Genomic DNA, 18,767 nt, shown 5'->3' on the forward strand with positions numbered 1-18,767 from the left:
CTTCCTCGCTCGCACAGTCACTCACTTGAATGGTGACCTTGGGCTATATTGATATTCATTAGTGGACAGAGGCGAGCCGACTGGCTTCTCTCCTCTTATCTCCATGGGACCACAAACCAGCTGAGGGATGCCCGCGGCGTTCCTATCTGTCCTCACTGTAATAAGCATCGCTGTTTTAAATCAGCCGAGCGGAGAGATCAGACAGCAGCCTTGAAAGATAAAAGAAAGGTCCTGCCGTCCTGTCCGTCAGGTGCTTAACATTCGACTGGACTGTAAAGAGGACTTCTTTTTAGGGTAAAAACGTTTTTTTTAATTCAGAATTTTGGAAAGATGAGCAAAGGAAAGCACCGTGGTGGTTTAAGGGAAAAAAAAAAAAATATTTCTTTGACTAAGAATAATGGCATTTGAAAAGTCAAACAAAGTGCACGTAATGGCTCAAGTCAACCTAATGAACACCACCTCTGTGTGAGAGTTGTGAGCGTAGCCAGCATCCCAAAAGTGTTCCGTCGGGCTCCCTGCTTCGCTCCACTTGCAGCAGCTTTCGTTCAGAGAGACGTCGTCACACCGCAGAGCTTTAGTGCTGTTGGAAATCTGCAGACAAACATGTAACATGCTTAGCAGTGTCAGTCAGAGTATTAGAGGGCGTGAAAATGTTAACAGTACAGCTGCTTAAAGATGTGTTGGCAAAGCATGGCCGCACTGTGACCGACAGGTTTTCACACGTCATAAACGTCTTTTCTAAAGCAGAGCGGCTCATGATGAATGGAGAGGTGGTCAAGGTGACTGGATCGCATGGAGATCTATAAGAGGATACTGTACAGAGGGTGATGCTGTGTTAAACTGGGTGAATGGAGGATGTTCCCCTGGACAGTGACCTGCATCAAGATATTTGTACTTGCCGCTTAAAGAACGACTGTTTGTACAAGCAGCTCTTGCATGAGGCCATTTAAACATTTGAAACAGAGGAAAAGTTGGTATTAGAGGTTTATAGAATGAATGCTTTTGTGTTTTTTTTTTGTCGACTGCAGCAGCGTTTCCATCCGAATGTGACAATCTGAGGTATCATCTGTTGTTTGCTGGTCTGTGCTGCCAAACGCACCTTTCCCGTCTGCTTGCAGAGAGCGGGAGGATGCCGTTGGATTGGTTCACCATTTGACAGGAAACGGAGAAGTTGATTCTCTGCATGCTGTTTGCTGACATCGTTTCTGGGCTTCAATCCACTTTGACATCGTAATTATTTTAAGAAATGCATATCCGAAAATGCAAGTTGCCAAGAACCAAAAGCAGTTCATTGTAAGAGCATAAGAAAGCAGAAGTTGTAGAAAGAAAATACTTTATTTCATCTTTTGCTTTTATGTTACTATTGTACGAGAGCTGAAGTTTCATGAGGCAGTTTTCAAAGTTGGCACTGTTTGAGTCCCTGTGAGTTGTTCATAACCTTTTCAGAGAACTTTTGAAGCTTTGGGCAAGTCGCTGGAGGTGGAATCAGTAAAGTGTGGAAGTATCCCGCAAGCTTAGAAGTAAAAGGTCCTGGGTGTCCTTCACATACCCCGCTTAAAAAATTTAAGAACGGTTCAATACATCGTCTTTTTTTTCCATTCTCTTGCATGTTTATTATGCGTTCCTGCTTCAGTGTGTTTGTTTTAATGAACTGAACTGCTGTCCTTCCTGCTTTTGCAGAAGGACAGATGACACATCTGAAAGTTTTACTGGCTCCAAAAGATCAGATTCAAGAAAGAAAATGGGTTTGCCTGCAGTCTAAATCCTTATAGAATTGATCAGATGGTGCAACCCCGATTTAAGAAAAGAAAAACAAAGTTGGGACTCTGTGCAAAACAAAAACCACGGTGTGATGGTTGGTACATGGTTGGTAATCAATACACTCTTTGGTCTTGCACCCCTTTATGAAACATGTCATCATAATAAAATGGGATTTGTGGACCTTAGCAAAAGTTCATTCACTCTCCCCCATTTCTTCATTCATTCCTCCCTCTCAGCCCTTATGCCTCTTGGCTGCTATCCATTCTCATAGATTCCTGCTTCCCTTTATTATTCAGTCAGCTTAAATGAGGAAACTCCTTCCTCAATCACATTATCCAGTCTCATAAGCCTGAAGGTACCACTCCTCTGACTTACCCACACAGGAGCCAATCATTAGTCTCCCTTTTTTTGTAGCAGTCCAATCAGCTCCTCTCCTCCCATTGCCTTCAGCTTCTCATGCTGATGCCAACATGCTGCAACCAGTTACACACCAACCTCATCAAGACTCCATCTAGAACTGCTTTTTCTCGACAATTCTTTGATTTGTCGGTGAACAGAGTTGCTGCAGAGTTGGCACGTGATTTCCAGCCATTTTGGTTTGTTTCTGCTGTTCCCCTGAGTGAAAGATGCCCACTCGTCGAAGAACACCCCACATGGCAGCAGCATGACGCAAATTATTATTATTAAAAAAAAAAACTCACTTAATTTCAAAGCTCAAGGATCAAGATTGATTCATGAAAACTGTTATCCAAAAGCTCCAGCGATGCACAACACAAGATATCCCAAAATAGCTCCTGTCTGTAATAAATTCTGACAGGAAATTGAATGCGCGAACAGATGAAAGGGTCTTCATTCATTTGTCCCCTTCTCGTCCTGAGATGGGATGCGACCAAACTAGTATGAAATTCGGAGCGCGCAAAGAGGCCTTTTATATCCTGCCACCCACAAAGTGCATTTGATGTGTGTGGATGCGTGTGCTTTCGCGTGTGCCTCAGGGAGGACAAGGGTCATCAAAGAGTCTTTGCATCAAAGCTGCCTGACATAAATCTGCTGCTTTCTGACATCACTGCTTTGCGCCCAGAGTAAGAGAGGGGACACACATGATGCCTTTTATCTACAGACATACACTGAACATACAGTACAGCACATACAGAATTCCACTGGGGCATGGTTATCTTTAATAATATGTGCATGTGGGACAGCTGGGTTTGTGTGTTTTAGCTTATTTTCTGAGTGCATTAATGCTGAAGTTCTACCAAGAAGTGGACCTTTGAATGACTTTCTACCTTGAATGAAGTTCCAATTGATTTCTGCATCATGAAAATCGGCTTGCACACAATTTAAGCTAGTCTAGTGTATCACCATCCACACTTTGTGGAAACATTTATGGTCCCCAGTGGATGGATCACATGACTTCGGGTATGCCGAGTATGCTAATGTTAGCGTTTAGCCCAAGGCGCTGCTGTGCAGCAAGTTCATAGCTTTAAGGCTTTCTGCCTGTCTGGTGTCTTCACGTTGAGAAAGGTATATCATTGGCAAATCTAAGGGCCTGGTTGTACTAGCAGAAGTGGTTTGTGCGCTGTGTTGTGTGACCGTGTTGGAAATCAAAATATTTTCTGCGGGACCTGATCTGCAATGCTCAAAGGTGAAAAGCTGGCTCTCATAGAAAGGGGGAAAAGTGATAATATGATTATATTGTTGATGATTTTATGATAATGTTTTCTCTCCTGGAAAGCATCCAAAGTATTGCACTCAGTTGCTGTCATGAAAAGTTGGACAGCTGGTGTAAATGTCAGCATGTTGGGCTCGGAAAGTTACAGCCATGTCAGTCACAGAGTCCCATATAATCAGACGTCGAAAAGATGTCGGGGGGAGAGAGTTTTCAAACGTTAACATAGCCAAGTCACTGTATAATTACTTAAGATGGATCATTATGTTATGCTGTTCCTCTATCTGGGCACAGTCTGAGCAATATTCTTGGAAACTTCGAAAAAGGAAGTAAAACGAAGGTTCAAACTTTTAATGCGATCAGGCAGTCGTGCATTGCTCCCCGGAGAAACATTCACACCCATAAATAGTGATTAGACTGTCCTGAACCATCAGGGTAACTTTTATGAATTCTTAAATCTTGTGGCGTTCATCTCGAGGATATCTGCTTCCATTTTATCTCATTTCATGTGTCAGTTGACATTATGTCTCCCCTGTGCCATGCTGGTCTGACAGCTGTGTAACTGCACATTGAAGAAGACGCCGGGATCCAGTCTTGTAATGACTGTCGCTTAAGACAACAGGCCAGGTCAATAAAATAACCAGGGAACTGTATTGATTGAGTTTCCCATTACCTTGTGCTATTAGAGGCCTGTGCCGACTGATAGCACTGAAGTAACTACAGCAGCGAAGCTGTGCTGTTTTCATTTTCACAACCAGCTGAGCTGAGTTGCATTACACGGGATGCGGAACAGACTTTCTGCCCTTTAACATTTAGTTAAAGTCTAAAATCACCGCTGAGGTTCGTTTGTGGTTCGCCCTTGGCCCCTTGTGGCAGCGGTCCAAGCGGGAGCAGCATCTCACTGAAGCTGAACCATCTGTGCGCGTGCACACGAACACACACACACACGCGCACAAGGCTCCAACTTGGTGTTAGAGTTTGATGATGCGTACTGCGTGTGTGGAAATGCACAATGAGCAAAAAGTCCTTGAAGGTTCTAAGAATGATCAGTCTTGAGAGAATGATAAAGGAAGCTGCCTGTGGTCTGCAGGACTAATGCAGCATGAGTGCACACACACAAGCTCACTTAGTAAAACCAAACAGGGGGGCTGAGGGACGGGGTCTTGCTCCCATCAGCGTCCCATTCTGCAGAGTCAGCTTTCCTCTGCCCATCACTGCCCCCCCTCCCCTCTCTGTCTCTCTCAGTTTCTTTCTGTTTACAACCAAAGGACTTTCCTCTCCTTTTTCTCCCTCTTCCATCTTTCATCTTGATTTCCTCCACTTCTACCTTTGCATCCTTCCCTCATGCTCTGCACTGCCCTGCAAGGGGACTTTCAGCCCCGATGAATGGAGGCTACAGCCGGAGCATCCGTCATCCATTCGCTTTGTCCTTCCCCGCCTCCCTCCCTTCCTATCCCATCCCTCTTCCATTCTCTCCCCCTCCTCCTCTGCTCTCCCCCGCCTGCCGTGGCTGGGACCGCTGCACTTCTCCACGTGCTGAGATGGAGAGCGCACACACAGCGAGCTTATTGCAGATCAGCTAAGCCAGGTGGAGAGGAGCACAGAGCGCTGACTCGTCCCAGAAGGAGCAGAGAGGTGGGAGGTGACCCTCGCTGCCTCTGTCATCACTTAAGAGCGCAACATTGTGGAAAGCCGGGGAATTGGACTGTCTGCATACCGGACATTCAACAAGGGTGATACTTGCTGCCATTCGAGTTTATGTGCTCAACCGCGAGAGATTCCTGAATTCTGTGCTCGAAGGGGTTTTGCTGACTCTTGATATGGATCCCGGTTGAAAGTGGATTCTTTGGGTTTTGAATGTGAAGGGACTTGGATGTGGATTAGGATGCTGATGCGGAGCACCTGAGCTTCGGGACGTAGCATTCTGTAACAGGAGCACATGGACATGTTTGGTTTCTCCAAGATGCCAAAGCTGTCCGGGTGAGTGTGTGTGTGTGTGTGTGTGTGTGTGTGTGTTCCTCAACTGCTGTGTTGCTGGGGTGCCATAAATCATGCGTTTGTTTTTGTTTTCTTTTTACTTTTTAGTCCTTTATCTGAACATAATGCCACTTACTTGGCGGCAAAGTCAAAACAATCCATCCAAGATATTTCCAGGTGAAATGGTGAAAAATGTCTTACTGGGCTGATCAGTTGTTGCAGGGTATGCAAGTCATGTCTCTACATTCGCCACTTGTCACCATTTGTCCACTGTTGTGTGTTTCACCCAAAAAGTGGTATCTCTTACAATGAAAGAAATGAAAGTGTTTAAATTAAGAGTTTGGTGACAAAGCCAGAAGGAATGTTTGATGAAGGACAAGCAAAAAGAAAAGCATGAGTGTGTTGCACAAAAGAGACTAGAATGTGACCTGTGGGTGTATTCTGCTCTGTGTGAGCAGCTAGACGCCTGATGTTATTGGAGGGACTAATAAATCATGCTGGAGTCTATAAGAAGTCGCACTAAGATATGCAGAGTAACAACAGAAGGCCAGCAGACGTGGGAAGTGGAAGGTGGGATAGAATCAAAGTCCAGGGAGCAACCAGATGCAAGGGATTAGGAAAGAGATAAAGAAACAAGAGAGGATGGACAATGGTTACTGAAAAGGATCAGATCAGCCAGTGGAGCCAAAAGAAGAGGTGTAACAAGACTGCTAAGTACTTAAAAAGACAGCTTGTTTCAAAACAGCTGTCTTACTTATTGCACTTGTACAATAAGGGCAAACAATTCACAAATTCAAAGTCACAGTTTGGGTTTATGCTTTTCTTCTTCAAAATGCAAATATGGAGGCATTTTTTTTCCCTAAAGATGATGTTTTATCCTATTTTAATTCATGCAAGCTATCCCGTGTAGCGGCTCTACATTCCGAACAAGTTGCATTGAACCAGCCTCAGGCCTGAAACGTGAAGAAACACTAAGAAGTCTTAAGGCAAAGCAGACTCTATCAGTAGGAGCGATAATGAAGAGCTCAGCACACAACAATCCCCGCTCACTGTGATTTTATATGCCACTCACACACTCACACACACACACATGCACCATCCGCCATGTGGGCGTGCATGGACGTAAATACATGTTTGCTTGATCTTTGACTCATGTGTGGTCACATCACTAAGCCCGCTAAACATGGCTCATGACAAATCTTTTAAACCTACACATGTACACAGTCAGAGGTTAGCATCTGGAGTGCATCTTCCGCCCTTCTCAAAGACGCAAAGGAGGAAAGAAATTGAAGTGAACTGACAAGACGCCACTTCAGATGCACGCCCGTCTTGTGACGATGAAAGCGCGTGGGTATAGTTGTCATAAAATACAGAGTGAATCTATTTCAAAAACAACAACAATGTCATTTCCTGATTAAAAGGCAATACTGCATGATTTCAGCGCACCCTTCGAAAACACTGACAGAAATGTGACAGAAATGAGAAGTAAGCATAAATATTCAAACTTTTGAATGTAGATCTGGAACATTTTGGTTGTGTTTTTGAACTTAAAGTTATCCGGAAACCTATTTCCAAACGCCAACTGACTTGCTCATGACCGTTCCCTAACCCTAACCCTAACCTCTAAGTGTATTTTCCCACAACCATGACGACAAAGGTCCTGTAACCTTAGCAAAGTGTTACTTTAACTCCATGATCGCTACCTATCAGAAAATCAGAAAATGATTCTGTGTCGTTCTAGATGGCATGGACAAACAACATATTGTGTTGTTTAATCTGGAGGATTTGTTCACCACGGCTAATAGTCTTGTCAGGAATCTGTGGTTTTGTAACACATCACTCCATCCTCCTGTCCTGTCTCACTTTATGATGCACGAAAGAAAACGCGCAAAACTTTTTGAAACACCTCCATGAAAAAAAAAACAAAAAGCTCTATCACCAGATGAACTGAATATGTAAGGTCGTCAAAGCAATACACTGCTCTCCAGTGCTTTCAATGCCTGTGTTAACGTTCAGAATCTTTTAGAACTATCCCTGCAAATCATACGCAGACACGGTTTTTCGCCCAGACAGACAGACTTTCAGTGAGTTTTCCAAACAGCACATAAAATGGAGAACATCCGTATTTTCCACAGAAACGTAGATGAAAGTGTGACTCAGCACAGAAGCAAGCGCCTGGAGCGTCCATGTGTTTTATGTTATCACATTTTTATCTTTGTTTGACTTCTGGCTTGAGCACAGAGCTTCTATTTCTCAAAAGTGCTCCCCCTCCCCTTGTTTTCCAAGAGGTTTACGCACCTGGGAACAACGTCGCTGCACCCACTTTTACACATTTGGCTCCATCCGTTGTCGACAGACTGTAAAATGGCAAAAATTAATAAAGGCGTAATGCTAACAGGCACCAAGAGAGTGTTTGCATCACTGGCAAGTTAGCTGCGCTGTGCTTGTACCCAGATGGCCGCTGTGTATCCACGAGCTGTCATAACACAAATTCGGAGCCTTCTGTTTGCAGACGGTGTACAAGCCAAATTTGCTTCATAAACTTTAATGAGAAGTTGTGGATCATTTATTACAATTTAATGCTCGTAATAAATCATTCATTGTGATGGGGAGGTGGTGAGAAAGCAGCTGCAGCAGGTGAAAGCAATTGGTGTTTGTGTTTTTATTCTAGCCACAGACCAATGAGGGTTTTGGCATCACACACCTGGCTTTATTTTGGGAACATTAACCTAATCTCTCTTATCTATTCCGACCCATGCATCCTAAAGACAAAGACAGGGCCTGTATCAGCGTTTGCAGCATGGGGAAATCTTGGCTTTCGTGTGTTGGCATTTGGCAGTGAAACTAGCCAGCAGGGCTTGTTTGTGTTCTGAATATCAGATTACAATAATGCGTGCCAAATTGCCTTCTGCTTTATGCCAATGCATGCTGCTACTTCAGAGGGCAAAGTTCCATTGTACTGAGAGCCATCTGACAAGTTGTGGCGTCCTAAAGAGTATTACGAGTGATTTTCAATTTTGAGCGAGTGAGGGCAGTCATTACTTAGAATCACCTGGAACCATTTCACAATCATTTCAAGCACTGTAATGAAAAATGTTGCATTTTATATGGAGGATTTCTGCCTCCTTTGTACTCATTATAGTCCTGAATATTTGTGAAAGAACTTTCATGAATTTGGGACACAAGTTCAACCATAGTCAGACTGGCCATTGGGGGCACCGGCAGAAATCCTGATCGCCCAGTGGGCCGCTTGAAAAGCCCATTATCAATTAAAAAAAACAGAGCCACAGAGAAGCATCATTGACCCCCTTTGATGATACACCAGCCCACATCCACCCACTTTTCTGCCTCCTCATCCTCCTGCAGTAATTTTTTGTAATTACAATTCTTTATGGTCATTTCCCAACTCTATCCACAGGCAAGAGTATTGGACAATCATGCAAAAACCTGGAATACTTTTAACGGCAGTGCATAGTGTCCAACGTCTGCAATTTAGGTATGGTTGGACTGGGGGAAAAAGCGTGCGGTTGCCCTAAGCATGCCATCGTTAAGGCATGGTTATGGTTATAGTTATGGTTCATGAAAAGGCAAATTCTAATTGTTGGGATGTTATGGGACGCAAACTCTAATGTCCTGTATAAAAGCCTAATGTGCTACACGCTAGTCGGCCAGCCTGATCTCCACTCCCTTCGCCTCGTTACACATTGGGCGCACTCCAGCGGCCCTGACTGTTGGCACTGGACTTACATCGTGAGGTGCAGAATCGTCCAACATGGATAGAATTCCTTGGATGCTGAGGTGACACCTCCATATTTGGCCACCTTGCACCTCATATGTGCAAGTCCTGTCTGTGGCAAAAGGGGAACTGCAGTGCTTCACTATTTACTGGGTTTTTACTGAGGTCACAACAGAAAGACAAGAGAAAAAATGGTGATTTCCCCAAACAATGGGGAGCATTTGTAGGTCCTGCTCTGGAGACCAGTTTATTCAATGATTTAAAAGATGGATATAGAGAAGAAATAGTTATATGATTTAGGAAATACGGCTGTTCACTTTCTTGCACAGAGTTAGATGAGATCAATACCACTCTCATGTCTGTATGCTAAATGTGCAGCTACAGCCAGTTAGCTTAGCTTAGCATCATGATTTGAAGCTGGGGGAGACAGCAATCCTTGCACTGTCTGGACAGACCTGCGTTAATGGTTCCTCCCCTGCGTCTTTATGCTAAGCTAAGGGCTTGCTAGCTCTAGCATCATATTTAGAGGTAAAGACAGGAGAGCGCTACTGATCTTCTATAACCCTAAGTTAGCAGAAAGTAGTATGAGATGAGGAGTTTGAGCTGGTCAAACCAAGTGTGTATCTTCCAAATTTACAGTCTTTTTAGCATGAAATTCCCTTTATCGCAACCAGTAACTTGTAAATATCCTTTAACGGCGCATTAGATGTCACTATAGCTCCTAATATTCATCAGCCACTTTTCACAAATGTGTAGTTATTTGGTGGAGCTGCAGAGAGCACATATGTCAGGACACACAGATCAGTGGCTGGAGAGGAGGACATCATCAGGCTCCAGCTTTCCCACCCCCCACTCTGTTTCTCTCTATCTCACTCTCTGCCTGTAACCCTTAAAGTTGCACGATTTTTCTTGATTTGAGTATGGATAATCCTCCTAAGGGATTTGGTCGGTGATCACTGCAGGAGAGGCCGGCAGGGTGAACCCACTGTTGGCTGTTTGATTCGTTGTATGAGATCACATCACACATCTCTCCCTCTCTTTTACCTTATCTGCTCTATATGAAGCGCATCCATGCACTTATCTGTGAATCCGTCCCTGCCTGTAATTTAAACCAGGCACAGCCTGCTTCATAGATATGATCCATCATTCAAGTTCAAAACTGAAAGTGATATTTTCAATTGTGTCAGGATGCTGAAATGCAATTGAAGACGTGTTTTCTTTCAAAAAATACTCATTTTTCCATTAATTGTAAAAACCACAGTTGGAAGTTTCATTTCAGCCCAGCAGAATAACACATTTGTTACCCTTCAATGTTTATTTGATAAAACATACCAGCTCTGAAATGGAACGCTTTAATCATTTCTTCATTCTCTTCTGCAGGGATTCATTTCCTGGCAAAGACTAATATTCTGTTATGTTATGATTACTGCATTTTACTTCCCATAATTCCAGTCATATCTCACACCAGATAATATTGAAAGACCGGAGCGATGCGTTTCATGCTTCCGCTCCCCTTTGACGAGAGCCCAGATTTGATCAATTATGCAAATGAGGCAAAGCCCATTTTGTTTCTCTCTCCGTTCAGATCCGAACTTCCTTCCCTCGTCTTCCGCTTCGCAGAAACAAATGACTTTCAGAACAAGTATCATCTCCCAATTACGCTTCAATTCTCAAACTTGAGCACACTGGGACTCAGAAACCGACTGCCTGCTGATCAGCAATGCGAAAAGTGACGCTCCTATTGAATTTTCGCCCACGGGAGTGCGTCGCATGTTCTGTAAATGTTAAGAGAGTTCGACACGCAGCATGTGTTTCTCTGTTAGCACTTTCACGTCTCATGTATTCTGCATGGAACTTTAGTTTAGGAGGCAACGCTGCTTTGTGCATTATTTAGTGGCACATTGGTGCATAGGCTTTTACTGCACAAACTGCCTTGTTGGAACCAAACTGTGACCGCACAAGTTCAATTCAAAGCATTTCTTTATGCTAAGACAACCTTCTCTTTTTCTTTTCACTCATCGTAACAAGGCATGTAATGGTGTTTGAACCTCTCGGCAATCCCTGGGAACAAAGGCACAGAAACCATCCATGTGTCCCGATATGATTCACTCTAGTGACTGGTGTTCTTTCAGATGTTTCAGCTTCATTCTAACACTACGGTATGTGCTACGTTGAGTTAGCAGCTGGCTGCAATGTTCCATCTTTCAGCTGAGTAGTCTGCAGCTGGCGTATGCTGGGTTGTTTTTAGAATTACTTCAGGAGGGCACACTGTACACTGTTTCATCACTTTTTTGCATATTGCATGCAGAATTCTGCTGCCAGTTGGTCGTCATATTTCAGCTTTTGCTCACGTTTGTCCCCTCTGTGTTTCACATACTGTAGAGAACAGTACTGGAGACTTTTTTCATTGTGAGGCTGAAATAGTCGTGCACATAACTCCCTGTAAAACCACAACCGTAATGAATGAAACAAATGAGATTTAACTTGTTAATTAGCCAGGGTAGCTGGCTGTGTGAGAGGCTAAGCTAACCGTCGCCTGGCTCCAGCTTCACCTTTAGCATACAGGCCTGAGAGTTGCATCAATCCTCTCATCTAACTCTCAGCAAGAAAGCGAATAAGAGATGTTCATTTCCCACGATCGAATGCCCTCACGCATAACAAATGATGGTCATGTGAAATTAATGATGCAGCTATCTTAAGGTACCACAAGAAGTAAATTTTCTCCATGTATGTGTGGGCTGTACATCTAAGTTTAAAGCATACAGTTGTGTGTGCTGCATGTGTGAAGAACGCACTGCACGTAGGCAAACTCCCTTCAAACAACATGTTGCATGCATGTTTCAGTGTACAGTGCCTTCGCCCTCCATTCTCCATATCATTTACCCTTACAGCTGCTGTGGTGCCCTTGTAAGCTGAAGTGTTAAAACACCAAGGACACATGGCATCTGTTTGCATTACACATAACACATAACATAACATCCCAAAAAACAATTTATTTCTTTAGTGGTCACAAAGTTTTAAATGCGCAGAAGTCTCCACAGAACTGATGACTGACATACTCGGAAGCAGAATGTATGAGGGTGTTTCACAAAGTCATACAGTCATACTGTACTCTTAGCAAGAGCATGCTCAATAATTGATCACTTTGGCTCAGTTTTACTACATGCAGCGCGCTTTCCCGTGGTTGCAGGACAGGAGAAAAGTTAAAAATATCTCCTACATCTTACATTTTCGATTCTGTCTCCCTGTCAGGGAAAGAAGAAAGCAACTGTGGAACAAATGAACCAAACCAATTGTATTGAGTAGGCGGTTTCATACCGGCTGGGAGTTCCCACACCTGAGTCACATCAGTTGTAATAGTTGGAATAACTTCTCCTCTCCTGCAGTCTGACTGCATGAAGGTTAAATGACAAAGAGTGAGGTGAGAGGAAAGTGGATAACCTTACATTTCTGGGATTTGGGGGACAAATGCGACTGAAGTAAATAAAGACACAAAGATAAGTGACAGGACGGATGATGGATGAGCTCTCGCTGACTTCAGCCAGTTGTTTGTTCACTGATACATCTGTTTTGCTAAAGTGGAGTGATTAGTTCTGCTCCAAATACGACCACATAATACTTAAGTGCCACTGTGTGTACTCAGAGCCACGCTGTCACACACATACACACACCAAATGTACTGTAAGCCTACATAAAGTACAGTACGCGTATTTACACATCCGCACACGCTTGCATTGGCACACATGGTTCAAGCCTGGCCTGTAGCTGTATGTGTCAACCTGAGGTCAAGAGTCCGAAACGCATTCATCCGCTGATTGAGCGTGGCTGTTACTTCCCCTAATTGGTTTGAAATGAATTGACTAATTCACTTTAAAGCAAACTGAAAAGCCAAACATCAGTTCGGCTTTCCCGGCTGTCTGACCGTGGCAGAGCGGTTGGAAATAGATTAGAGTTACAAGTGAGCCGCACATCTGCGTTCCTCATGTGTTAGTGCACCAAATCGGAGGCAGCAGATTGTTGCCGGTTTAAAAACCTTAAACACACTGGTAGCTAAATACAAGCAATCACTGAATCAGAAACCGGTAGTTTATACCATATGCTGTGTTTAACCCCGATGACCGCAATACGACCGTGCAGCGACCGCCATGACCTCACAGGCTGCATCCCCCCCCCTTTCAATAACTCACTCAATCTATATGTTTACTATATTTCAATATATGAGCACCGTTGTTTATTTTATACAAGTGATGACATTAGAAACGCCATGATTCACATGACTGTTGAAACAAATGTTCTGAGTGGATGTTACCGTAACATCCGGTGGTACATTTGGCTTCACATGGTTGGGTTTCATGTCAACGTAGAAGCAGCAAAACTTGCAAACCTCAACTAATAGGCACAAAAGTCTGTCCCTGACTTACTGAAGTTCCACGATTGGTCAGTTGGAGTATTGGGGTTTTCCCATTGGCTACTGGTCTGTCAAAATGAAACAGTTACATCCTCGTACACGATCCACCATATACTAGGTTTCCACCTCATCTTTTTTAACTTTGGACAGAACAGGCTAGCTCTGCCCCCATTTCCTGTCCTGCAAGAGAGCAAATAAGCCTATTATGCAAAATGTTGAACTACTCCTTTAAGTGTCCATGTCTTTAAGTGCATAATTTGTCAAAGTGCTTCAGAAACCTCTTGGCAACATGTTTATGTGTGGCATATCCTCCTCTGCTCCACTTTTTCTTTTCGTTCTTCCTTCATACTGCAAATGCACTCGCACAATAAAGAGACGTTCGTCGCGACATTATGATTCAAGAAGCGAGACATGAGCATAAGTGTTTCTTATTCATCCTAATGATCACCATCCTCCTGTGTAATCTTATTTGGGGAGCGTTTAGCGATGCTTGTTCGGCGGTGGTATTTTTAGCCTGTGGAATTATGCCTCAGTGTTCGGTGCAGATGTTCCAGTCTGCTCTAACGTTTTCAGCCTCTGCGTGTTTTGACATGGGCTGAATGCGCCCAGCGACAAATGAAGTCGCTCGAGTGTATTCAGTGTGTTCACACAGTCTGCAGCCACGGGTTCTTTTACACACTGCAAGCAGATATGCATGCACACACACTGTGCTCTTCTCTAACCTTTACAATTGACTTGAGCCAAATAGACGGAGGTAGTCAATGCTTGGCCGTCATTGCATCACGCGAGTACAGCCAACCAACCAGAAACTAACTGGTAGTGAAACTCCCCATAGGCATGACCTCAGTTAAAGGAATACTCCCTGGTCCAAATATTAAGAAGAATTCAGGGTTTTGAGACAGAGAGTAAAATTCATTAAAAAAATGGGAAAATCTAAGCTTTGATTTTTCAATTGTAGATGAAAGTAGACTGTTGAGTAGTTGCCTTTAGTCATCTTAGAGCTTATTCTTGGATCCATTAATGGACCGCCAAAAGGTGCAGGTTGCAATCGAAATCCGGGGTCTTATTGTTTTTTGTTTTTTTTGTTTTTTTGTGTTTTTTTGCCTCTAGCTTAAAAAGCTGAATTTCATTTGACACTTGCAATAAAGGCACGGGACTTTATTGGCTGAGTTTATGTAGAGACAAAACCGCAGGCAGACAGCACAGTACTGCAGAAGAAGTTGCCCTGCACCAGTACGTGTTTTGGCATCAGCAGCGAGTTCAAAGAGCTGTTCCAGGGGAGCTTAAGGCCCAAGTCCAAAAATCATGTATTCAACAACATAAAGATGATTCAAACAGCCAATCATCGGGTATTCTTTTGAAAACATAATTTAAAGCTTGCTCTGCCGCCCTTTGTGTTTCCTGCCCCTCGGTTCCACCGGGCTTTATGTGACATTTGCAAAGAATCAATGCTGTGTTGTGCTGCGGACCGCGCTGTCCCGCAGAGATGTACTGCTGTGCTGCAAAGGTTGAAAAGCAGCACTGTAAAGCGTTGTAGATCTGCTGCTGATACAGATACAGTGGAGTGTGTCACACAGTGGCAGCTTGTACACACAAGTGAGCGTGGTTACTTAAATATATTTCACCACTTTCATCTTGTGCTGATACAGCTGAAGGCTCATCCTTTATTCACCCCATGTAGTTTTCCTCTTCGGGACCTGCCCTTGTAACTCCTTTCATATATATTTAGCATTAATTTTTCATAACTAATAAAATGAGTGCATTCTCTGAATGTCTCCAAGGTGAGACAGGTTCGCTCATAGAAGGTATTAAGTCACAATAAAGAGCAGATTATTTAAAGACTTTAAAGGTAGTATATCACTGAAAGCGTTGACAACTGAACGAGCCTGACCTCCGATTGTTTTGTAACGGTCATGCTCCTTATTGATCTTTGTTTCAGCATCCCCGTTCTCATCACACCAGTTATTCTATCAGTCAACGCTTTGGCTTGCATGGCTCCCGAAGGGCGACTCAAAATGTGCTAAACTTAAATAGTCAGAATGAATGTTAAATAGCTATATTTAGATGAACCTGTATTTATCTGTGTTTTCTGTGAGCTTATTTTCTTTTTTTATGGTGTCTGGCTTTTTTATGCATTGCTTTATTGTCCATATATTCTCTGCCAGATTGTATATTTGAACTCCCTCTCTGGTGGGTTAAATATGATCTTATAAATGAACACACTGCGACCGAACGCAGCTCCCCCCTTGCAGAAAACTTGCATTCCTATGAGATAAATGTCATCCATTTCCAAGTGCAGTCGAGCAGGCCTGGCTCTAGACTACAGCAGGCCCTTGGTACAACAGTAATAGCAATTTGATCTGCCCCAGACTTCCTTAAAAAAATCACATTGTTTCGGCGCCATTGTAAATTCGGCGTATACCTGAATCCCAGCCTCTGCTCCTCTTCTGTCTTCATTTTTCTTTTAGCAGAGCTGGTGAAGTACTTCAGAGGTGCCATCATGTCGCACTTTAGCAGCATAAGGATTCAGTGGACAGCTGCTGCAGCACCTGTGCCAATCAAATCCAGTCATTGACATGATTTATCCGTTGACATTGGGCCCCCTCGGTCAGAGAGATGTTTATTGCCTTGTCATGATCTGTCCACTGAGGAGGTGGCCCCCTGTGCCGGGTTAGAGCCATTGATTGGCTTTTTGTCTCCCAGCAACTTTCTCTCTCTATTAAGAAAATCAAATTTTCCGGGCTCTACACAGGAATGTATGTAGAGTATAGGGCGGTCACTGAGCCGAGATGAGTATGTGTGTTTTCTTCAAGAGTCTGGCCAGCTGCCTGTGAAGTCCAGAGCTTTGCACTGGGAACGGACAGGGTGTACCCAGTTCTAGTCCGATACACTCGCAGTGCGAGTGTGAGTGGAGAGGAAATACAGCTGAAGCTCATAAAAGTCTTTTCTGGATGAAGTGTTTCGAAAGGCTGCATTTGAGATGATCCCGATGTGAGCTTCCTTATGGGGCGTGGGTAATGAGGACGCAGCGGCCGGAGGTTTAACCAGGCCGGACAGCTGTGATTGATGCAGCTGACTGCGTACTTATTGACGTAACCCTGACATGTTTTTGTGCCTGGATATTCCTGTGTGTGTGTGTGTGTCAGTAGATGGAAGGATCATACTCTATTTTCTGCACTGCATTGACTTGAAAATCAGTATTCCCATCCTCAGCAGTGCTGTATAATGGAAGAGGAGCTGTCCGTGGTCCTGAAATCAGCTGAATGAAAGCCCCAATGAAGCAGCTCCCTCGCTCACCTACTTTGATGCCTTTATAAGGAGTGGCTTTTATGGTGAGCTTTTAATTGATTGCATCATCGCACACTGTTGGCATGTTTCCACATCAGTAAGACCGACCCAGTGTTTGGAAGGGGCCGAGTTTCATCTCTAGAGGACGTAAAGATCCAGATCCCACTAATCAGCTCAAGAACAGTTCAGCCTTTATTATGATCTCAGATGATAGTGAATGTGTGGGGAAAAGACTTTATCATGCACAGTGCAGCACAGGGCAACAAGACAAATGCAACATTTACCTGCTACCATAAAATAGCAGGATGGCGGTGACTCACTGCTTCTGCATTTAGTGCTGATATCCAGTCTATGGATTAAGCAACTTTGTCACTGACAGGGAAATGCAAATGGCTGCATTTGGTGGCGTATGGAGGCCTGAACCACATTTGAGACAACAGGGTAAAAATGAAATAACATGTCTGAAAAAATTTCCTTTTGAGATATTGATTTAGCATCAGCATTTATTTGCTCTCCGTTTCCGATTAATGGCATGCTGAGTGTGTATGCTAGACATCCTCCAGGCCTCTGAATCGCTGCAGATTTTTTTTTTTTTTTCATTCAGCAATTCAGATAATTATGGTGTCATGCTAAGTCACAGCTGTTTCCCTCGTTGAAAAAGCAGCCAACCAATCAGAGCTTTGTGGGTGGAATTGAGAATGGGGACATCATCTTCCTGTGCAGGCCCTGAAAATACATCTATGAAAAATAGTGGAAGGAAAAAAGCTGCATCTTAATGCTGACAAGCACATAGTAGGTGAGACTGACCCAGCTGTACAGGTTGTTGTAAGCTCACAGCTTAATAATACAATAACTTCTTCCTTTCGTTGTGGTGAAAAATGAGAGCCAAAGTTGGTGGGGGTGTATCTATCACTTGACACTATTTATAATATGGTTAGGGCATAAAGGCCCAGTCACACCGAAAAGTGGAAAAGAGAAATTTCTCTGTGTGTTTTTGCAAAATAGGCACACTGGAGGCTTGGTGACAGTGACCACTCTCAGAGCTAGTTAGTCTACTGTAGCATGCTAACAAGCCGAGAACATGCTAGCTCTAGTGAGTCACAGTAATTCTCTGAGCTTCTTTCTGTCTCTGACAGGGCTGTTTGCTCCCACTGGCATTTTGGTGACAGAGCTGTGCTTTATTTTATTCAAAAATGAGTTAGTGAAGAGGTATAAAAAGTAAATTAACAAGCTTGCTAACTGACAGCTAATTGACAGTTCGCTAACTGACAGCTAATGAATGAATCCAGCTTCCATTCCACTGGAATGATTTCACTTTCGCTGTGAATTTTGTCAACCACACCTTAAAGCAAAATAACGCCCGTCGCAAATAAGTGAACCCAGTGCCAGACTAAATCCTGAAGTGAAACAAAATGGCACTTCAGTCTGATTATCAGGCTTGCCATCAGGAGCTTGAATGCTGTAGCTTGAGCGACGATGGACCCTGTCCAAAGCCTTGATGGGCTGGTGCTGCTCATGGTTGTTTTGACAGGAAATCTTGAATGCGCTCTCGAAATGGTGGGTTAAATGAGTTTTTTCAGTTTCAAATGGATGGTTGGAAAAGGAAACTGGAATCTTCTGACTGGGTGGACCCATTAACCCATTAGTTTATGAGGGAATGAGACTGTTTTTGAGTTGTTTTTCCTTCCAGTTTCATCCAGTGAATTTGCATGTGTTTCGTTTTCAAGCCTTTCCGAAGCCTCTGCCGTAAATTACCAACTTTGTGAAACTCTTGCAGTTTTAATTGCATTATGCTTGTTTAGCAAACATCCTCACTCTGCGAGATGCTCAGAGAGCATGCAGAATGGAGCTGAATGTTCAGGGGGGTTGCATAAAAAGGAAGCGTGCGTGTGCTGATTTGCGTATGTGCGCGCATGCTCGCGTGCGTG

General features: G+C 43.6%; 1 protein-coding gene across 2 annotated transcripts in view; it reads left to right on the top strand.

Annotated features, from left to right (window-relative positions):
• Positions 1 to 4,933: 4,933 nt before the first annotated feature.
• LOC143315790 (FERM and PDZ domain-containing protein 4-like) overlaps positions 4,934 to 18,767 on the top strand; it is a 43,671-nt gene continuing 29,837 nt past the window's right edge. For both annotated transcript variants that reach the window (XM_076723216.1, XM_076723217.1), the window contains exon 1: positions 4,934 to 5,410. In XM_076723216.1, the coding sequence (XP_076579331.1) occupies positions 5,370 to 5,410 (41 nt within the window). In that variant the 5' untranslated portion in view covers positions 4,934 to 5,369. The remainder of the gene's footprint in view (positions 5,411 to 18,767) is intronic.

The sequence above is a fragment of the Chaetodon auriga genome, chromosome 23, assembly GCF_051107435.1.
Source record: "Chaetodon auriga isolate fChaAug3 chromosome 23, fChaAug3.hap1, whole genome shotgun sequence".
In the NCBI taxonomy this organism is placed as follows: domain Eukaryota; kingdom Metazoa; phylum Chordata; class Actinopteri; order Chaetodontiformes; family Chaetodontidae; genus Chaetodon; species Chaetodon auriga.